Below are 24,268 nucleotides of genomic sequence, written 5' to 3' on the forward strand. Positions count from 1 at the left end.
ATGTTTCATTTTACTTTCTCTTTTATTCATTTTAACTTTCTAGGTGCTTCACAACAAATGATAAAACCTAGGCCTCTGCTGATTTTCCTAAATTGTGATATGTGAAGAGCACAAAAACTAAGATAATTACCTATGCCTTAATATCATTTCTCATAGTAACATATTTATTTTCAGAGGATCCAAACTTGAAAGTTGGCACATTAAAATTTTACATTAAAAATTCCGAATAAATCTTTGGATAAAGTTATAGAGCTAGATTATGTTAATAAACATTGCTCTGTCAAAGTTATTTTAACAATCACTAGGAATCAAAACTATTTAAATGTTGAGTTACCTGCAATTTAATCAGAATATTATATTTCACATGATTCTCCTAAGAATGAAAAGTAGTTACACAATGTGTAACTTTTCTTTTCTCTCCTTTCCAGCAAAGACACCTTTCTACTATCGTATCAGCTTTAAAGTCAATAATATTGACTATGACAGCAAGTTTGAAAAACCATATTCACAAGAATATATGGACCTAAATAAAAAGATAGTATCTTTGGTAAGTTGAATTTTTTTTTCTGTGCATTGCCCTTTTAAATGTTATGTTCCTAGAAGTGCCAGAATCCTAATAATAACCTTCCAACTTGGAAATGATTGGTAATTTCATACTATTTCTTACTACTATCTTAGTTCTAGATTAATATAGTCCTTTCAGAAAGTCAGTCAGAAAACATGTACAGGAAAAAAAATGTAAGAGGGACATATTTAGAGAACACTAAGAAATGCCTGATACATGAGAGATAGTCAATGAGTATTTCTAATGTATTAAAAAATGAATAAAATATATCCTACCTCCAAGATACCTGAACAAATACATGTTGTTCCTGATCCTTAACTAAGAAGTGCTTCAAGGAAGAATGGCCAGTGTAGAAGAGAACATATAGCCCAAAATAAAGATCATCTTGTATCTCCTCAATGTGGTAAAAAATTTTAAATGTCTACTTAAGAGTGTGTTTAAGTTAACCTTTAGCTGACTAAACCCTAATGAAAAGTCTTGACTACTCCTTGGACATAGATACACTCTCATTAGCTCAAGTAATTCTATCAAACAAACCAAATCCTGCCAAAAGCAGGGGTGGCATCATTCGCCTCCCATTTCTTTGAGTGCATTCTTGACAGGACATCTTCGATCTGACTGAAGCTTGCATTCTTTCCGTAACATCCCACTACCTCCAAGTTTCTAATAAATTCAGTCTTTAAAAGTCTTTGTATGCCTTTACCATTATACTAAGAGTTAGTATATAAAAAATGGGGAAAGAAAATTCCCACTTTTCCTGTAGCTTTATGATAAAAAGGAAATAACAAAGGTGCAATATAATACAATGGTTAAGAATAGGCATTGGACGCAGAGTCCTTGTTCAATTCTAAGTTTAGCCATTTACCAGCTACATAAACTTAAACAAATCACTTAATCTCTTCACATCTCAGTTTCTTCAAGTAAAAAATGATATGACAAATACCTACATCATGGGATTGTTGTAGGCGTCATATAAGATGAAACACATCATCATCTTAGCAAAAGTCCTATTATTCTGTAAGCCCTTAAAAAAAGATAACCTAAAAACATACCTAAAGCAGAGCATCATTAGTATTCTTAATAAATTATAAACATAACAAAGTTAATATATAACTTCAAAATAATTCAAAATATACCCAAACTAAGAAAATCACCTTTTCTTCTATAAATTTAGATCAAATCATTCAAATCAATTAACCTATGTTTATCTCAAAATGAATATTGTAAAATTATTAGTTTTTATCAATTATCATGTCATGTTGGTCAATCAACCACCAGTCCTGACACCTTGCTTCAGACTCCTTTAACAATCCTCATTCTCGGTTTTTAACTCATTTGTATTTTTTTTAATGTTTATTTATTTTTGAGAGAGAGAGAGAGAAAGACAGAGTGTGAGTGGGGGACGGGCAGAGAGAGAGGGAGACATAGAATCTGAAGCAGGCCCAGGCTCCAAGCTGTCAGCACACAGCCTGATATGGGTCTTGAACCCAGGAACCATGAGATCATGACTTGAGCTGAAGTCAGACGCTTAACCAACTGAGCCACCCAGGAACCCCACCCAACTCACCTGTATCAAAACAGTCACCAGGGGCGCCTGGGTGGCTCAGTCAGTTGACCTTCTGACTCATGGTTTCTGCTCAGGTCATGACCTCACTGTTAATGAAATCAAGCCCGCATCCAGCTCTGTGCTGACAGAGCAGAGCCTGCTTGGAATTCTCTCTCTCTCCCTCTCTTTCTGCCCTTCCCTCCTTCTCCGCTCACTCTTCTTCTCTCAAAATAAATAAATAAATGTTATTTAAAAACTAAGTAAGTAAATAAATAAATAAAACAATCACTAGATAGTTCTCATACTTTTTCCTCCACATGTGTTAAAGTGCCTGCTTTTACACGCCTTTCTGTTTTCGCTTAATACAATGATGCTCTGTGTATTATAATTATTACTGTACATAGCATTCATAAACACAATACTGGTGATAAGAGCACAAAATAGAGCTGTGTATCATTCATCAAACTCACCTATTAGTCATTATTATAATACCTATCACCTGTTCTTCTTCTTGTGATTTTCATTAAATAATTCTTGTGATGATAGACTCTAAAAAGAAAAAAGAAATTGGATAAAGAGATGATGCTTTACTATGAATGGTAGTAAAGCATTACCTACAGAGACTAGGCCTCCATAGGGAATATTTTCATGTTTAGATATGTGGTTTTCTAGTGGACAACTCAAGAAAAAATCTCTATGTCATTTCCTATTTTTTGTAGGAGAAAACTAGTGGACAACTCAAAATGAAATCTCTGTCATTTCCTATTTTTTGTGGGCAGCAGATATGATACCCAATTATAGTGAATAGAAATTCTAAAAATCAGAGTGAGGCAGTACCTTAACAATAGTAATTAGCCTTATTAACCATCAGTACTGGCCTAAGGACTTTACTCCTTAATCAATTAATTTCATTTCTTTACTCCTCACAACGTTCTCATTTTCTATATGAGGAAACTGAGGCACTAAAACGTTAACTTACTCAGGGTCCCACTGAAAGTATGTTTCCCGCCTTCTTTATGATTTTTCTGTTCTATAATTGAAAAGCATGCAAATATAGAATCTTGAACAAATTTCAGATTATATCAATTTCATATGGCCAATCAAATGTTCAAAAGCGTTTAAACAAACTCTATGTGTTTTTCATATATAATGCATCAGATTATAGACAACCAAAATGATATCTGATATGTGTGAGGTACCAAAATTATCCATACGAAACAGGGCAGTCATGCTCGTACATCAAACCACTTGCCCAAGAGCAGGGGAGCATCTTTGGTCACTACAAACATCGTCCAACGTCAGCTTTATACCTGGTTGTCCACAAACTTTTGTTGACCAAGCTCTTCTCAGGGCCTGTTGCAATTCTATTCTTACACAGGGCTCTCAGACTATTTTCTAGGTTCTTCCTTGACCCCTGGAAGAGAAAGTTCCTCATCACTGCCCTGCTTCCAGGGCCCCCATAAAACCCCACCCCACTTGGTCCCAGGAGAGACAGATGTGTTGGAATTAAGAATAGAAGAGAAATGCTGTATTATTTAGTTACCATCTTGCCAGGATTCCTTCATTGATTATATTTAGAAATAACATCTAAACTCCTTACCATGGCCAACAAGGCTGACTGTAATCTTGCCCCACCTACCTGGACAACCTCAACTTATACCCTCTCCCTTGCTCATTTTACTTAAGTCACAACAATTTTTTTTACCCCTCAAACTTAACAATCTCATTCTTACCTAGGACCATAGCACCTGGTTTTCTCTCTGTCTAAAATAATCGTCTCCCCTTGATTCTCAACTTTTCATCTTTCAGGTCCCACCCAAATGTCACCTGTTCTAAAAAGACTTATTGGATCATTCAAATATTGTCCCCTGAATCACTCTGTAGCATTATTTTATTTTATATTCTTTTTATTACCTAACACTATCTCAAATTATCATATTTATATATTTATTTCTTGGTCTACTTATTATCTGTTTCCTCCACTAAATTTCCAAATATAAATCTAATCTGTTTATAGTTTTATTTCAATAGATATCTATTGAATAGATGAACATATTCCAATTGCTTTGTAACAAAAGGAAAGTGTAAACTACATATTTGCGATACCGATATTGAGTCAGAGATATTGAAGGCCTGTCTTTGCCAAAGTTAAAGCCATAGACAGTGAAATTTGTTGTTGGGTGCCCTGTGAAGGTCCTGCTGTGGGAAATCACTCATTAGGTTAAAATCAGGAACAGTTGAGAAAAATGATTCTTATATAAAATTTCTGAGAGATTTTTACATATCCTGCTTCAAACCCATCGGTACCATATACCTGAAAGAGCAGGGAAAATGGTGTGTAGTACAGCCATGAAGGGGGGCCCATAGTTAAAAAGAAAGAAAGAAAAGAAAGAAATATCTCACCTTTGAGGGCATTTCTGTTAAGTTTTATGACACTGATGTTCAATAGAAAGCTGAACACGGAAGGCAATCTCTATCAGTTGGTCCTTTGAATTCACCTCTTCAAAATAAGTACTGTATTCTTCCCTATCATGCTATTGTTAGGAAACAAATATTCTTGCCTTACCTTACCACATAATTTATTGATTTGAAGACATTCGTGAATAAACCTAGCTAATATAAAGATAATTTTCAAAAAGACATGTTTAGTATACATTTCATCTTTTTCTTTTTCTTTTTTTAAAATATAATTTATTGTCAAATTGGTTTCCATACAACAGCCAGTGCTCATCCCAACAAGTGCCCTCCTCAGTACCCATCACCACTTTCCTCTCTCTCCCACCCTCCCCCCCCCATCAACCCTCAGTTTGTTCTCAGTATTTGAGACTCTCTTATGGTTTGCCTCCCTCCCTCTAACTTTTTTTCTTCCCCCGCTCCTTCCCCCATGGTCTTCTGTTAAGAAGAAGGTGAGAAAGAATGCATCTTTTTCTTAAATGGGTCACAATCTAGGAAAATTTTAATATTATGTATTCAATGATATTAAGGATTTATTAACTATTGGCATGCAGGTAGTAATAAAATAAAACAATTTAGCCATTTAATGGTAGCTGGTAAAGTTGAATGATGTGTACACGGGGTTCATTACATTCTTTTATTTGCTATTGTGTATGTTTGGAGTTCTCCACAATAAAAAATTTAAAAAAAAATTTTAAAGAAAACAGTCTTTATTCATTTTATTTTTTAACAGATAAATGAAACATTTCATGGATCTAAACTGAGAAGACAGTATGTCAAATCTCACGTTGTCCAAGTAAGGTATGTAAAATAGCCCAAGAGGCACAGAGCAGAAAATTCTGTCCTTTACCTTCATGCCTCATACTTAACAGAATATATTTGTTTGGTATAAATTGAAAGGTTGAAATAAATTTTAGTTTGAGGCTTCAAAACTACTAGCATTTTCAAATGTGAAAAAAAGTATTCAAGATCTTTTGAAAAATTATCCAACCAGAACCAAGAATTCCAACTGATTATGAGTCTCAGGCAAAGGCTCAATGTATTGTATTTTATTTGAAGGCACAAGGTCAAAAAGCAAATCTAAAATCAGGAGATGATTTCAACAGAAGAAAAGAATGGGTAAGATAAGAGAGCCACATATAGAATATCTGACCTAGGAGGTACAAACTAGTAGATATAAGCCAAATCTAGCTTAGAGTTATGGATTAAATATAAAAGTTGATAACATCCATGAATATGAAATTAAAAGCAGCATAAGTGAAAAACAGGCAGAATTAAAACATAATATATTAGAAATTCTAAAAAATAAAAAAATAAGTAAAAGTTGAGAAATATCATATAAAAGACATAATTTTCAGAATGTGTTGAAAAATAAAAAGAGATCTGACATTACAGGGCCTACATCCCCACATGGTAATAATGCACTGAAACTGAGGCAACACACTGGCAATTCCCAACGCTCCCATGATGTGTGCATATGTACTTGCACTCTATCAGCTTCACTCCTCTCCTTTACTGGCCCCTCTAGAAATCCAATTCTATAGCTATTGTCTTGCAGCGATGTTTATCCAAACACTGGTGAGGCACAGATAACCTAGGAACAGATAACCTGCAATAGATATGAAAAAACAGTAATTACAAGCACAAATTAAAGAAAGTTAATATGTTTTAGAATCTCCCCTCCCTAAAACTAGAACTTTTTCTGTTTAATTTTCCCAGTTTATTTTTAAATAATCCAGGCTCTTAACCAGTAGCCCCCCAAGAAATTATTGATATTAAATCATTTAACCTGATAACAACCCTGTATGATATGTACAGATCAGTTTCTTATTTTACAAATAAGAATACTGAAGCAAAGGTAGTTTAAGTGACTTGCCGAGGTCACACATTTAATAAATAATAAAGCTGTAGTTTGAACCAAAGTAGTCATATCTAGATGACCGCATAGCTTTCACTCCTGTTCCATGACAATCCATTCTCCACACAGCAAAGTGAATTTGAAGAGCACAATATCATCCTACTTAATATCCTCTGACAGTCTCTCATAAATTCCAAATTCCTTATACAGTCCACATGATCCTCCCTGATCTGGCCTTGCCTCTCTCTGACCTCACTTCAAAACTCCCATGAAATAAAGGACCATAATGTTTTTAAAGGCTGGGGTGATGGGGTATTTTAGGTCATCTGTGTTTGCTAACTGGTTTTGCCCAAGGAAAAGTAAAGTTCTCGTATTGTCATGACAGGAGGTAGTTTTACCATTTGGAGTAAGTAAAGTGCCTACCAAAGTTAGGCCCCCACCTGTCTCACAGAAACTGAGAGATAGAGTCTCTATCTCTTTTGATCGTTACATTTCAGAGATGGCTTTTGCGTCCTTGAGAAAGACATTTCTGGGGCTGTCAAACTGCAAGAGGCTTTTAAAAGGTTTGCCTATAGTTCAAAGAGGCAGAGAAAGAATTTATAACTTTTCTAAAGTAAATGCTCTATAAGGAAAGGGATATTGAGGTCTAGAGTCAGAAAGAAGACTTTAATAAAACTGAGGGAAGTATTAAGTCTCTCTTGCTCAGGGCCTTTGTACTTGATGTTCCTTCTTTCTGGGACATTCCTCCCCCATTTCTTCTCATGACTCACTCCTTCTTGTCATTAGGATCTCACCTCAAAGAGGCCTTCCCTGAAGCTGTCTAAAATGTTCTCACCTCTAATCTTCAAGTCATTGCTGTCTCCTTCATAGAACTCATTTTGAAGATTATTTTATTTCTTCATTTTCCTGTTTGTCTGTGTCTCTTAGTAGCATGAGAGAAGGCACCTGTGGTCTTATATGTTCATAGCTGATGTAGCTCTGGTCCCTAGAACTCTGCCTGATATATTGCTTGGACAATATACATTCATTGAATGAATGAATGAATGAATGAACTGAAACTTCAGGAATGGAAAGGAAAATACTGTAGCAAAGAATTAAAAGCATTTGTCATATAAAACTAAAGATTATTTTATGAGTCAAGCGAAGGTAACATCAAAATAACTTTCAGTTCATGTTTTTGGTAGAAAAGAGGATCATATGACTCTTGATGATGTCAGATTAAGAATACATATGTCTATATTTAGTTTAGTTTTAGATTGTTATTTGACCCAGGAGAAAAGTTCAGAGTGACATCCATGGTTGGACAAAATCTTTAAAATAAACAAAGCAATATAATATGTCCTTGTCTATTCTATGAGAAATAAAGGGTTCATCTCTACAAATCACAGAAGAAATATTAGCACTGCACAGGCATAATAGCAAAAGAACTGAGAATACTTAATAAATTAACATTCAACTACTAAATGCTTAATACTGTACAAAAGGAAATGGAAAGAATACATGTATAGTGCTCAAAGGAAGAGTGTCTGGTAAAACATAAAGTAGAAAGGGGTGATATAGAAGTTAGCAAATCTATTATTTAGAATTATCCTGCAAAAATACTATTGAAATAATAAAGCTTTATTATTACTCAGAAAACCTTGGATCTTAGCCATGGTTTCTGTTTTGTTCATGGATATTATGAAGGCTTGCAAGTGGATGTTTTCTTTTTTTTTTTTTTTATTAAATTTTTTTTTTCAACGTTTATTTATTTTTGGGACAGAGAGAGACAGAGCATGAACGGGGGAGGGGCAGAGAGAGAGGGAGACACAGAATCGGAAACAGGCTCCAGGCTCTGAGCCATCAGCCCAGAGCCTGACGCGGGGCTCGAACTCACGGACCGCGAGATCGTGACCTGGCTGAAGTCGGACGCTTAACCGACTGCGCCACCCAGGCGCCCCGAAAGTGGATGTTTTCAAGATCTCTCTTGAGTCACATACTTTGAGGTTGTTGTGGATTGTCAAATATACAAATGTAGACAAATGCCTGGGAAGAGGGGAGGAGGTAGACAGAGAATAGAGCAGACTAGACATCCCATCAAGTCAGTAGTAACACCCCCCTTTTAAAACTTCTGATTTATACATTTACATCTTCAAGTCAGAATTACAAATAAAACAAATCCAGTCTAATGTGTTTGCTCAGTCACAATTTCCAACAGACGACAAGAACAGGCCCACCCTTGCAAGTTGTGCCTCCACCAAAACCAACCAAACAAACAAAAAGCACTCAAGATAATAAACGATTCCCTCATCTCACCTGTTATGTTTCATTTTGTTATTTGCTATCAGCCCGACATAGCACGTCCATGGTGGATTTTTGATACAAAGACATATTTATATTAATAAGTATATTTTGCACAGCACTGAGATTTACAAAATACATTACTTTATATGGTGTGTACAATAGCCCAGGAAATACTATTATCCCCATTACAGAGATGAAGTAATTTGTAAGTACAGAGAATGCGAACAGCTTGCTGTAGTCAGGGAATTGGCAGATGGTGAATCTAGAATACAAACTCAGTTCCCTGACTCTAAATCACACTCTCTTTACTGTTCACCATGTCCACAAAGTGTCATTTCCACTCCCTTGAGAGTGCAATAGCTGCCAGGAGCTCTACTTAACAAAATTATAAAATGACTCCTCTAAGAATAATCGAGGCTCAGTAATAAAAGCATAATTTATTTGTCTCTTTCTGTTCTGCAGCCGAGCCCAAGGGAAAGTGATAATACATGCTGTGCTGAAGTTTAAGTCCTGTTTTAAAAATAATGCAGCAAAATTTTGGGATAGAATTGAAACCATTTTATATCAGAAGCTAAAGGGAAAACCTGGGTCTTTATGTATAGATTCTTCTTCATTTAAATTTTCAGGTAAGCCTTTTTATGTATGGTATAGAATGATTTTCATCTTTTAATTTTAATATGGCATTCTGTTATAAATATGAAAACAATACTTCCCTCCTTAATCGTAATTTCATATGCAATAATCATTGCTTTCAACACTGTTAAAGTAATCAGGGTCCATGTCAATCAATTTCTTGATATAGTATCATTCTTGTATTCTTGGAATTAAACCTTACTTGATGACAGAGTTTAAAAAAAAAAAGTAGGGCCTCAAATAACATTTCCTTAGAAAACAAGGCAGCCTTAAACTCTTAATAGCTTGTTCTGTGGGTCATGATTTTTCCCTCAGTTCCTTTGGATATCTCAAGAATCTAGACTCCTGGGGCGCCTGGGTGGCGCAGTCGGTTGGGCATCGACTCCAGCTCAGGTCATGATTTCGCGGTTCGTGAGTTCGAGCCCCGCATCGGGCTCTGTGCTGACATCTCAGAGCCTGGAGCCTGCTTTAGATTCTGTGTCTCCCTCTCTCTCTGTCCCTCCCCCACTCACACTATGTGTCTCTCTCTCTCAAAAATAAAGATTAAAAAAAAAATTAAGAAAAAAAGAATCTAGACTCCCACATTACAGAAATGAGTTTGAATCTCTTTAACATCAAACCTACTTCCTGATGGGCCTTTAATGGACTTTGTCTCTCTCACTCTTAAGTACAATGTATTTTTTTTATTTTTTTTAATTCCAGTGTAGTTAACATACAGTGTTATACTAGTTTCAGGTGTGCAATTGCATAAACCAGTTCTTATTCTTGGTCATCTAACAGTATTGTGAAAGACAGCTTCTAAAAGGCAGGGACAAGTGTCCCATAATATTCATTCCCAGGATAATGAGTGTCTCTCTGGTCTTCATAAAAGGACAGCCAACGCTCAGCACAGCTAAGCTCAGGTATCAGTTCTCAGCCACAACAAATTTGACCAAGGGCAGAAAAGTATCCCCGCCCCTATAGGAAGGACTAAAAGGATGAAATGTTTGTGAAAAAAATAAATCTAGGCCAAGGGTTCATTTGCATAGAACATCAAAAGGATCAAAAAGCAAAACCTGAACATGCTTCTCCTGGATAAGAAGTCATCGTGTTGTTGAAATGTGACTCTCCTCAGGTTATTAGATGCTTTCTCTTAGAACCTTCTCACACAGCTTATCCTGTGTGTGGTGACCTTGAAAGAACAGAAAAATAAAGCAGATCTGCAAATTAGTGAAAAAACAATCTGGCTTCTTTTTCTAAGTCTAAAGTCAATCATCCCAAATCAAAATCCTTTAAACTCTGCCCTCCATTTTAACATTAACAAAGAAAGCATGTAAGTCCATATCCAACTTAAAAAATCGCTGAGAGAGGTTGAAATCAAAAATTATGAAATATTAGTTTTAACAGTTATGAAGTACTGTACAAATACTTTGCTAGGCACTGTGGGGACTTGAAAGAGAAAAAGAGTATTGTTCCTCTCAACAAAAAAGTTTATAAAATAAATAAATACATGTACAAGTATACACATTTAACCTCACACTGATTCAGTGTATATGAAAGACATAATTGGTATCATTATTACACAAATACGTTTTAAGTTTATCCAGTAGAAACAGTGTGATGTGGATTGGACCTAATGCTGTCATCAGCTGGTAAAATCAAACAGCAATTGCAAGTTGCTAAATGAGAACAGCTGAAAACTGGTTTTGTCAACAACATGCCCCAAGCCCAGGTTTCTCAGTCAACTGGTGTGTAAACCCTTGTCATCACTTTTGGCCAGCAGTCCCAGCAGAGGACAGATTCCTTTAACACGGGTCTCAGAGAAACCGGTTCCTTTCTTTCAGAGCACTTTCCAGGGTTTAATTACGTATTCACTAAAATGATTATTTGATTACTGACCATCTCTTCCATAAGTCATGTGCTTGTTTGCTCACCATTACATCTTCAAGCCTATGCAGGGGCTGGCATATAGCAGCAAGTGATTGTTGGCTGAACTGATGAATTCCACAATATCAAAGCTGCAACTGAAAACCAAAGTAGGAGAAAATATATAGAGCCTTTCGCATCTAAGGTTCCACAAAGAATTAAGCCCTAACAAAAATGATGTGAGTGCCTGTTGTCAGTTCTCTTAAGGATGATACATAGGATGATTCCAGATTCATAAAAGAGAACTTCAGATAGATAAAGAGGATTAAGAGTACATTTATCTTGATGGACACAGAGTAATGTATAGAATTATTGAGTCATTATACTGTACACCTGAAACTAGTATAACAATGCATGTTAATTATATTTCAGTAATAAAAGGGGGGAGTTCATTCATTTCATAAAAATGAAAGCTCCCCACGGCATTAGAGCTTAATTCTCTTCCAGAATCCCAATTAAGGAGGGCTGATCGCAAGTCTGGCACATGTAGGCAGACACTGCCACTCCCAGATTTAGGATGGAAGGAATGCTTCAATTATTGAAAACCATGAACACAATGTTTACTTTAATTTTCCAGTCATTCTTGAATTCCAGGAAAAATGACATTCTACTACCTTCCAAGGTACTAACAATCAGTATTTATGGGACTGTATCCTTCAGTGAGAGACAATGTTTTCTCCATCAATTCTAAACTCAATAGATCAAAGATTTTCAAGTTGATTGGTTAATATAAAACCTAGAAAAACCATCGATGGCATAGTTTTCCCCTGCCCATGAAAAAATAGTTTCCTAAAAAAATCTCTTATAAGGCAAATTCCTTAACCTAATACCATTGACTTCAATGGGAAAAATTTTTATGCATTCCAAAACACCTGAATTTATATTCACTTATGCTTAAACACTATCACATTCCTTTAAAATAGAGATGATAACTTCAATAGGTAAAATTGGTTAACATAGCCAATTTTCCTTTATTATTTTATAATATGACTACTTCCATGATCTTGTTATTTTATAGTATGATAACCAAAACAAAACATATATATGATACTTAATGTTTATGTAATTTAAATTTTAATGCACAAAAAAGGGGAGAAAAAAGAACAAGTAAAACAATGCAAATGATATCTCACTATGATGTACTTCACTATCACTGCCATAAACTATTACACCAAGAGCTAAGGAAAAAATGTAATGCTAGACTAGATGTACCAACTACACAACTGCAAGAATGACCACATGGTGGCCCTCTCCTGAAAGCCCTGGAAGGAAAAATTCAAGTCATTCCTTGTAAATGTGAAGAAATGCCTCATAAACATTTTAAATGAAATACCTTATAAAGTTAAATGCTCATAATTTTAATAAGCATATTTTAAAATAATAATCATTTCGACAAAAAATACCTTGTACGTACTGGTATACTTAATTATCTATCGAATAGGTATGAGAAATATTTTAAATATTTATACTAAATCATAATTGGTTAAAGTAAAAACTCAAATTATGTGGAAGTAATAGAAAGAATAATAACAGAACTTTATATACAAGGATGACAGTCCTGACTCACTGTTAAGAGTTTTATGAGAAGAAGAGTGAAACTCTGGCCTACCACTCATTTGTGAGCAGCTGGCCAACACTGAGATATGGATGATGATTTAGTAAAACACACTTCTTTCATGTGGCTTGATCCTGAGACAATGCATGGCTTCATTCATACCATGCTTTAAGGAACTGAACTAACTAATCATTCTTTGATAAATCCTAGAGGACATTTTTAAAAGCATACTATTGCCCAGAGGGTCCAATCTTAAGCTCTATAAACCTATTTTATCAGCAAAGGTTTCTTAAAGTATTCTTTTTTTTTTTTTTTAATTTTTTTTTTCAACGTTTATTTATTTTTGGGACAGAGAGAGACAGAGCATGAACGGGGGAGGGGCAGAGAGAGAGGGAGACACAGAATCGGAAACAGGCTCCAGGCTTTGAGCCATCAGCCCAGAGCCTGACGTGGGCCTCGAACTCACGGACCGCGAGATCATGACCTGGCTGAAGTTGGACGCTTAACCGACTGCGCCACCTAGGCTCCCCTAAAGTATTCTAACTAGTGTAAGACCTTGGCCATTCAAAACTCCTTGGAAATAAATCTTCTAAAAAAGCAAACTTTCCAAAGAGTTCATATTTTATTTTTTAATAAAACACAAAAAGTCTCTTTAAAATTATTTTTTTCAAAAATCTTTCTCAAAATTTCCACCTACTTTTCTGACATCGCTGTGGAATTCATTAATATATAGTGGATATTGGGGCTCCTGGGTGGCTCAGTCAGTTAAGCATCTGACTTTGGCTCAGTTCATGATTTTGCGGTTCATGGGTTGGATCCCCACATTGGACTCTGTGCTGACAGCTCAGAGCCTGGAACCTGCTTGGGACTCTGTGTCTCCCCCTCTCTCTGCCCCTCCCCTGCTTGTGCTCTCTCTCTCTCTCTTTTTCTCTCAAAAATGAACAAACGTTAAAAAAAGAAACATTAAAGTATATATATACTATAATATATATATATATATATATATATATAGTGGACATTGTAGTGCCCTAAGGGCATTTAGGGAAGTAAGGTTATTGATGCCTTCAATAAATGATCCCAAATTTTCAGCTCTTATATTTTTCTTTATATTTTATTTCTTTGTCATACTTCAATGTCCAGCAGAGTTCTTGATGTCACTTGTTTACTCTATGTTCTTTCTTCTAACTCCTCCAAATCTATTTACATATTTCACAGTAACTTATACATAAAAATTAGAAAAGCAAATAGCCTTTGTTTGTTTGTTTGTTTGTTTGTTTTGAGAGAGAGAGAGCAGGGGAGGGGCAGAGAGGGAGGGAGAGAGAGAATCCCAAGCAGTCTCTACACTGTAGGCATGGCAACTGACACAGGTCTCCATCTCATGTACTGTCAGATTATGACCCGAGAAAAGCAAATAGCCTTTGAATGAGGGTATTTAATTAATTAATTAATTAATTATAATTTATTATATGTATAATTAATTATCAATTTATAACATAAATTATATTAATTAAATTATAATATAAATATATTATATTATATCCTTAATTATATAAGTTCTAGTGAGTTATTTTTTTAATGTAACTTTTGGCTCCTCAGACACCATCATTTCCTGATTCTTGACTTTATTCCAGAGAAAATGTTGCTAAGTCTCCTGAGAAATGTGGAGCATTATTTCTGATGGTATTTCAAAAGGTCTTCCAATAACCCTAGATATTTAATTAAAATAATATTTTTTTAGGTAATTTTAAAATTCAACTTTGAGCTTAGAGTTTGCAATATACAATATTGAATAACACAACTATTAGACACACCTGGAACACAGACATGTCCTAACTGATATCCAGCATCATCCATCTGAGGTTGGGATAGATCTGTATGATGATTAATTTTATGTGGCAACATTGCTGAACCAGAGGATGCCTAGATATCTGGTTAAACATTATTTCTAGGTATACCTGTGAGGATGTTTCCAGAAAATATTAACATTTGAATTGGTGGACTGAGTAAATCTGATTGCCTTTCCCAATGTGGATGAGCATAATCCAACCTATTAAAGGTCTGAATAGGATAAAAAGATAAAGGGTAAATTCTCTCTCCCTCTGCCTGACTTTGAGCTAGAATATTGGTTTTTCTCCTGCCCTTGTTCTGGGATTTACACCATTGGAAGTCTATTTCCCAGGCCTTTGGATTTGAACTGGAATTAGATCACTGCTTTTGTGGGTGTCCAGCTTGCAGATGGCAGGTCACAGGACTTCTCAGCCTCCATAATTGCCTGTGAGCCAATTCCTCCTAATGCATGGATGAATGAATGAATGAATGAATGAATACTTCTATTTCTCTAGAGAACTCTAATATAACTTCCCAAAGTGCGCTGCCAATCACCATCAAGCCCAAATAATCTCATGTTTGAAACGGGTTTTCAGACAGCCTACTTACCTCACATAATCCTAAAAGGCCAATTGTACATATAGCTAGACTAATGCTCTTGTCTCTCTTCAAATTTGTCCTAGCTTGTTTGCTTTCATTTCCCAAGAACCTAAGCCTTTTTAGCCACTGCACTCATGTCCAGCTTGAGTGAGTTATAACATAATCAAAATTAAGAGTGATGAGTTTTAGGTTAAAGAACTCCATTTTGGAAAAAAAAAAAAAAAAGGAGAGAGAGAGAGGTCCACTTTGGGGGTACCTGGGTGGCTTAATTGGTTAAGCGTCTGACTCTTGATCTCAGCTCATGTCTTAATCTCAAGGTTGTGAGTTTAAGCCCCACATTGGGCTCTACACTGTGCATGAAGCCCCCTTAAAAAAGAAAAAAAAAGAGCTGCACTTTAGTAGGGTACATTAAGATCCATTCATTTTTGAAAAACACAAGGTCAAAGCTTTGGTTTCTAAAATTTCATTTGATAATATTGTGTAAAATGAGCTACAGGGGAGAGTCTTTAAGCAGACAGATTGGTTAGAAAATAATTAAAATGGTATAAATGTGAAGAACTGAAAACCTGAACTGTCATAGTGAAAACAGTATTAGAATGGAATTGACATACCTGATATGAGGCAAAACAGTGAGAGAAATTGAATACGGCATCCAACGTTTAAGTCTGAGTAATTAGTGGAATGATAACTTCATATAGAAATAGCATACAATAGAGAAGTAGAATATAGGTGATTAGCTTACATTTTGAGTATTAGATAGAATATACCTCTCCAGATAAAGTTATTTATCAAGCATTTGGAAATAAAATATTGGTCCTCCGAAGGAAGTTTGGGTCTAAAACCATAAATATGATGGTCATTCCCATAATATAATAATGAAATACTAAAAAAGAATAAGATTGCAAAGAATATAAGAAGATGAAAAGAGGAAGAGTCAAAGATAGAGTTTTGGGGAATATTTTCACTTATTAAGAAGAAAAAAAGAGAAGTCAGAATTTGAAATTATAAAAAAAATAGATGAAAGGGTATGAGAAAAAGTTTTATAAATATGCCATATGGAATACATGAATTTACCATCTAGGAAGATGGAATAGATGTACTTTTCCCTATTCCCCCCACTAAATACACCTAAAATCCCTAGATATTATATATAAAACAAATTTAAGAAGATCCCAGACTGAGAGGTGACCTCAGGGCCCAACAACATGGTAACGAGTCCCATCAGTTTGCTTCATACATTCTAAAATGGGAGCTGAAGAAGCCAGTGATCCAAAAACTCCCAAGAATGCAGGGGGTTGGGGGGTGGGGAAGGCTTGCTTTCGTTAATCAAAAGACCAGAAAAGCATCAATATAGCAAGATAGAATGCTTTTAAACAATAACTGCTCTGCTGCAGCCAAAACACCATAGGAAAAAAACTATGGCTTTACCCCAACCCATGGTAGCAAAAGCTAAGTGGGGATCCTCTATTTCCACCCTTCCTGGGCTCTAATTAAATATATACAGGATTTATATACTGAAAACTACACAGCACTGATGAAAGAAATCAAAGAAGATGTAAATAAATGAAGAGAAAAATCATCTTCATGGATTGAAAGACTCAACATAGTAAAGATGTCAATTGTCTCCAAATTGATATACAGGATTATCTTTTTTAGAAAAAAAAAATGTAGGAGAAATCTTTTGTATCTAGGGCTAGGTAGAGTTCTTTGACTTGACACCAAAAGCATGTTCCAAAAACAGGAAAATTGATAAACTTCATCAAAATTAAAATTTTTGTTCTGCAAAAGTCTATTAAGGATGAAAAACAAGCTACAGACAGAAAAAAAAATATTTTCATACCACTTATCAAAGGACTAGTATCTAGAATATATAAAGAACTCTCAAAACTCAGTGAAAAAACAATCAATTTAGAAACCAGCAAAAGACACAGAGACATGTAACCAAAAAGAATACACACATGGGAAATAAGCACATGAATACCTGTTCAATATTATTAGCAATTAGAGAAATATAACTTAAAACTACAATGAGGGGTGCCTGGGTGACTCAGTCAGTTAAACATCTGACTCTTGATTTTGGCTCAGGTCATGATATTACAGTTTGTGGGTTCAAGGACAGCATTGAGCTCTGACAATACAGAGCCTACTTGGGATTCTCTCCCTCTCTTTCTGCCCCTCACCTGCTCATGTGTGCTCTCTCTCTCTCTTTCTCTCTTCCTCTCTTTCTCTCTCAAAATAAATAAATTTTTTTAAAAAAACAAAAAAAAACTACAGTGAGATATTGCTACATCTTTATGAAAATGGCTAATTTTTTTTAAATGATGACAAAACCAAATGCTGGCAAAGATGTGGAGAAAATGAATCATTCATATAGAACTCATGAGAATGTAAAGTGTAAATCCATTCTGGAAAATAATCTGGTTCAAAAAAAAATTAAACATACAACAGCCATACAACCCATTAATTGCACTCCTAGGCATTATCCCAGACAGATGATTGTGTTTCCATAAAAACTTATACATGATGTTGATAGCAGCTTTATACCTAAATGCCAAAAACTTAAAAAAATCCAGATATTTTTCAAGAAGTTAAGGGTTAAACAAATTTGGGTACATCATACCATGTAATACTACTTAGCAATAAGAAGAACTTGGATGAATCTCTAGAGTTACTTGAGTAAAAGAAGTCAATCCAGAAAAGGTACATACTGTATGAATCTATTTACATGAATATATGGAACATTCTTGAAATGATAAAATTATAGAAGAGGAGAACAGATTAGTGGTTACCAGGGATTAAGGAAGGAGTAGGATGGAAGTAAGTAGATATGACTATAAAAGGGCAACATGACAAATTCTTGTGATGATCAAAATGTGCTGTACTTCGACAGCATCAATGTCAATATCCTGGATATGATATTGTACTAGAGCTTTGAAGATATTGTCTTTATCACATCTTGTAAGATATTGCCTTTGGGGGAAATTAGGGAAGTGTAAACATTATTTATTACAAATGCATCTAAATCTGCTATTTATCATAATAAAATGTTGGATTTTTTAAAATTACATTTAAAAAACATACACATTTCTTGGAATTAGATCTTAGATGTCCTGATGAATTTGGCTCTTTATCTCTCGTATTCCTAACTCTCTGAGTTACTGTTGTAACAAATATGATTTAAATGAGTCATAGCATGAATTTTTTAAATGTCTTTGAGAAGTCTGGCAATCTTTTAAGACTCTGAAAAACTAGCACTATGGAGTTACTCCCACTAAAATATAATAATGATATTTTATCTTCTATTCCAGCAACCTAAAATCTTTTCTTATTGAGGTATAATTGACATTACATTCATTTCAGGTGTACAACATAATGATTCAATATTTGTATATATTGCCAAATGAACACCACAATAAATCTAGTTAACATCTGTCACCATACATATTAAGAAAAAATGTTTTCTTGCGATGAGAACTTTTAAGTTCTATTCTCTTAGGAAGTTTCAAATATGCAATATGAACTAAAGTTACCATGGTGTACCTTACATCCCCATGACGTATTTATTTTATAACGGGAAAATAATCCCCTTTTGACTCCCTTCACCCATTTTTCCCACCTCTCCCCACCCCACATTGATTGATTTGCAGATCCTTGCATCCATGGAATGAATTCCACTTGATCTTTTAATGCATTGATGAATTCAGTTTGCTAATATTTTATTGAGGATTTTGCATCTTTATTCATCAGGAATATAATTTTTTTTCACATGACATCTTTGATTTTGGTATCAGGTAATACTGGCTTCATAACATGAGTTTGGAAGTGTTCCCTCCTCTGCCATTTTTTGGAAAAGGCTGAAAAGGATTAGTATTAATTTCTCTGTGAATGTTTGATAGAATTCACCAGTGAAACCATCTGGTCCTGGACTTTTTAGGGAGCTTTTTGATTACTGATTCAATCTCCTTATCAGTAATCAGTCTGTTCAGATTTTCTATTTCTTCATGGTTCAGTCTTGGTAGGTTGTACATTTACAGGAATGTATCTATTCCTTCTAAGTTGTCAAATTTGTTGGCATTATAATTACTCATAGCAGCTTCTTATGATTCTCTATTTCTGTGGTATCAGGTGTAATGTCTCTTTCTACTTCTGATTTTATTTATTTGAATCCTCTCTTTTTTTTTTCCTGGTGAGTTTAATTAAAGGTTTCTCAAACTTGTTTATCTTTTCAAAGAACCAGCTCTTAGTTTCATCAATTTTTTCTATAGTCCTTTTAGTCTCTATTTCACTTATTTCCTCTCTGATATTTGTTATTTCTTTCCTCCTGGTCACTTCATTCTTCTTCTAGTTCCTTGAGATGAAAAACTAGGTTATTTGAGATTTTTTTCTTGGTGTTAAAATCTTTGGGCATTCATTCATATAAAATTGTAAAGATACTAAAACTATGAGGCAAAACCACTTTGATTCTTTTATATTACTGATGAATTAAATATGACTCTTTCCTGCTTCTCTTAATGCAATATACTTTAAATAGCTGAAAGTACCATATACTAGATGCCAGTTTTAATGTTTTTTCTCCTTAAAGTGATCTACTAGTAGATAAATGTATCTACTGCTACTGTAAAATTCTTCCTTATACTTTAGAATCATATAGCTTTTTTATCATTATTATTAAGTTTCAGATCAGGTTTCAGATAAATTATTAAGTTGTGCTTCCAAGAGCTTTCATTAAAGCTCATAATGTGGAATAATATCAATAAAGGACAAGAAAAGGCATTCAAAATATGAATACCTCTTTTTTTAAAAAGGAAGAAATTTCTTTACTTAGTCTGTCAACTCAGGTCAGGAAGAAATTTAAACTTAAAGATTTCAGAAATATTTTCCTAACCAGTTTTTCCATTCTTGGTACCTTCTACATTCTTGTCTCTTATGTAGAATTTCTGAAGAAAAACATGAGTCCTATATGTTCTGAGTAAGAAGAGAATAGTTGTGGTTTGTGTTTAATGACAGGTTACTTGTGCAACTTCAAAAGCCATGTAATTGTCATAAATTTACTCATCAGTATTGCATAAAATAAATCTATAAATTCTCTTATGGTTATCATTGGGTCAATTAACCAATGCCTCAATATTTTTATTTTTCTTGTTTTTTTTAAAGTATATAGTTCCAGAATAATTTATTTTTCTGTAGAAAAATACGTTTAAAACAAGCAACTTAAGGGACACCGAGTGGCTCAGTTGGTTAAGCGTCCAAATTCAGCCTAGGTCATGCTCTTGTTGTTCCCAAGTTCAAGCCCCACTTCGGGCTCTGTGCTGACAGCTCAGAGCTGGAGACTGTTTCAGATTCTGCATCTCCGTCTCTTTCTCTGGCCCTCCCCACTCATTCTGTCTCTCTCTTTCTCAAAAATAAATAAAACATTTTTAAAAACTTAAAGAAAAAAAGCAATTTAAATAAATTCCAGAGAAAAAAATTTAATTCTTTCAGCATGAATAAAATATTACAAGGCGATGGTTATTTTGCATCAAAAACTAATATATGCAAATTGGCAAGAGCAAAAGCTAAGAAATCATATGAGAAGAGGGAGTTAATAAGAAAACCTTCTTGGGGCACCTGGATGGCTCATTGGTTAAGTGTCTGACTCTTGATTTCAGCTCAGGTCACGATCTCACATTTTGTGAGATCCTGCCCTGAGTGGAACTCTGTGCTGACAGTGTAGAGCCTGCTTGGGATTCTCTGTCTCCCTGTCTTTCTGCCCCTCCCCCGCTTTCAATCTCCCTCTCCCCCCCCCCCCATCTCAAAAATAAATAAAGAAAGAAAAAAAAAAGAAAAACTTCTTGGAGAAGCTACCTTTCAAGACAGGTCTTAAAGAAAGCCACAGACATGAACTGAAAGAAATCCACGAAGTATTCTCTGCTTGGTGTTGTACCAGAGCTAAGCCATCAAAATGCAGACCTTCACAAAATGTCTAGGGACCAGGGAGAACAAAAGTGAAAGTGCTACCCTAAATATTAACTTTCTCTCCAATGTGTGTCCTCAAAAGGACCCCTTAGAAACACAAGCGTGCCATGACAAAAGCATAAGGTAGATGTTATCACTTATATTTTCCATTGCTCACTCTACCAGCATAACTGTCTAAATATTCTCCCTAGCACATGTCTTGTCCTCTCTTCATTACCAGTGGTCTTTTGTGCTACTATCAAAGCTTAAAATCAACAATGGCTAAGTATAGAAGAAGCACAAATAAGATCCAAATAAGTTTGGATTTTTCACATTTCTTGAAATATGCATTAAGATTAGAAAAATGGAGTGAGTTTCTACCTTAAAAACTACTACCTGCATATATAATTGGTTATTAGGTTTAATTAATTTTAAATATTTAATTAATTTTAAAAGGTTTATTAATTTTATTAAAGGATTTTATTAAAAGATGTATTTATTATAATTAACTCTTAAAATATTTTTTAATGTTATCTTCAGAGTCAAAATGGCAGACATATTAGAGATACGTACTGTAAAAAAACTAATCTACATCACTCTGAGGAATGACAAATATATATGAAACCACAGAGATAATTTTCAGTCTAATTAGAAACACAAAGAAAAGCATTTATTGAGGTTAAGTATGCAGCCACGTGACTAATCAAAACCTTCAGTGTGTGAAGAATTCAGCTTTTGTTCAACCACAATCCAAGTCCACAACTCTGTTCCTTTGCCGTTTAATTCAGACCGGTCTTATTCACACTCCTTTTTGGGGGGGAAGTTAAGAGGCAGGAGATGAAATTATTATGAATGAACTTCCAAGGTTGATAATTCCTGTGTGATAAAACAATTCTAGTAGCTACCTTGCTCAGTAAATCCATGCCCATTTATAATTTTAAAGTTTTCACAGACCTAACACATGAAAATTTTTAAACATCCCATAAAATACATTCTGTAACAGATTTCGGTTAATCTCCTCTATATTTTTAATGCTAGAACCCCAGGGAAACTATCTGAAAAGTAGGATTAATCAATTTATTTAACATTTGGACTCAGGTAAAGTAAATAAATTCACCTGAGTAGAGTTAAAGCTCAGGATCTATGAAAATTTATATTATAAATGTATCTACTGCTACTATAAAATTCTTCCTTATACTTTAGAATCATATAGCTTAGTTTTCATTATTATTAAGTTTCAGATTTTTTTTTTTTTAATTTTTTTTTTCAACGTTTATTTATTTTTGGGACAGAGAGAGACAGAGCATGAACGGGGGAGGGGCAGAGAGAGAGGGAGACACAGAATCGGAAACAGGCTCCAGGCTCTGAGCCATCAGCCCAGAGCCCGACGCGGGGCTCGAACTCACGGACCGCGAGATCGCGACCTGGCTGAAGTCGGACGCTTAACCGACTGCGCCACCCAGGCGCCCCTTAAGTTTCAGATTTTTTAAGGAAGAAAATATTCACTGGATATCAGACTTTTACCAGTACATCCAAATTTGCATATCTTACTTTCTAATTCCAGAAAGATAGCAAATATTAAATAATTGTAGATTCAAAGCCCATTTAGAAAGCACCTAGGTATCTTTTCTAATTCAATGTTCAATAATGAGTGAATTATGGCTATTTTTGCCCCCACTTATTTTTAATAGCTTGACTCCTTTCCAAAAAATGTTTGTCATCAGCTATTCCTAGTTCCCCTGCTACCCCTCGATGCTAAGTGACTTTTCTTGGTGCATCCAATTTTCTATGCACAAATCTGCCATAGCACTAATCATATATTAAATTATCTACTTAGTTGTGTATCTCTTCCACTACACTCCAAGTTCATTGAGGACAGGGTCCATGTCTATTGTCTTTGATTCCTGGCCCATAGGAGAAGATCAGCACACAGTTCCTGAGCTGCTTTTTAAAACCACTTTGTCTTATTATCTATCCTTTGATGGAATCTCCTTTTGGCAAGGGGAATGCCATTGTTTGTTGTCACTTCCTTTATACGTTACATTGTAAACAGAGTACCTTAAGTTACAGAGTTGACTCCTTGATTCAAGCATAAATCCATAAGAGTTCTAGCTTTTGAGTGTAAGCCAAAGACTTACAGCAAACACAAATAGCCACAGCAGTGACTCAATCCAAGGAGTGACAGCTTAAATCACTTCCCCCATTTATTGTACCTGTCTGTCTTTCACCTACCCAAGCAATAGTTATTCTATTAAGCTCTGGTATAATACAACTATTAAAAGCAAATTATAAGTCAAAAACATTTCTCCCCTTTAGCAAGACATACATCAATAAAGAAACCTCAGAGAAAGAAGAAAGTTCTGTGAACATAGTAGAGTTCTCTAAATAATTAGTTCATAAGGTGTAGCATTTAACATTTTTCCGGTCAAGTTACAGGAGTATAATCATTTCCCAAACTTTTGATATGGTTTTGTATATTTTGCTAACCACACAAAGCTCAAAATGAAACTCTAAAGGTATCATGTCCAATAAAAATTAGCTCCTGGAAGGCAGCTATGAAGGATTAGGTGGAAATGAGCCACCTTTCAGTTTAAGTGGGTGCGGCTCATATTCTACTCAGTCCCTCTGACAGTTGAATTGGTCCTGCCTTTTTGTTCAAACAAGTTGACTTTCTGGTAAAGAATTCTTTTGTCCCCTTGGTTTGTTGTGCAACCTAATGTAAGAGTGTGTAACTATAATTGTCATATATAAATGGATACTCCCTCCTGGATTTATAGAAATGCAAGAGCATAATAAAAATGAACCTCCATTGGCATATATAGTATTTAACCTACAGAGCAACTGATGATTCATTTTTTGAAGAGAAACCCTTAAGTAGAAATGGCTAGTATATTTATAGTTCTCTACATCTGAAATTTGGGGCATAATTGTGATTCACTTGTTCACCCTCTCCCCATATACCTTCATCATGAATTAAACAGGTTTGCAGTTCTGCAGAGATTTGGGGCCCACGACAAAATCATCTATTGTAGATCTCATTCTGAAATATTCCCTAGATGTATAGGAATGAGTAGACAATATTAAAGTCCGCTTTATTACTAATTTTTT

The 24,268-nt window shown here is 34.9% G+C and overlaps 1 protein-coding gene across 1 annotated transcript in view; it reads left to right on the top strand.

The window, feature by feature from the left end:
* Positions 1–24,268, top strand: part of LOC123596456 (transmembrane protease serine 11C-like) — a 53,178-nt gene that overhangs the window by 15,626 nt on the left and 13,284 nt on the right. Inside the window, exons 3-5 of the mRNA XM_045474947.1 lie at positions 429–547; positions 5,299–5,366; positions 9,169–9,332. Coding sequence (XP_045330903.1) covers positions 429–547; positions 5,299–5,366; positions 9,169–9,332 — 351 coding nt within the window. The remainder of the gene's footprint in view (positions 1–428; positions 548–5,298; positions 5,367–9,168; positions 9,333–24,268) is intronic.

Source organism: Leopardus geoffroyi, chromosome B1 (assembly GCF_018350155.1).
Source record: "Leopardus geoffroyi isolate Oge1 chromosome B1, O.geoffroyi_Oge1_pat1.0, whole genome shotgun sequence".
Classification (NCBI taxonomy): Eukaryota; Metazoa; Chordata; class Mammalia; order Carnivora; family Felidae; genus Leopardus; species Leopardus geoffroyi.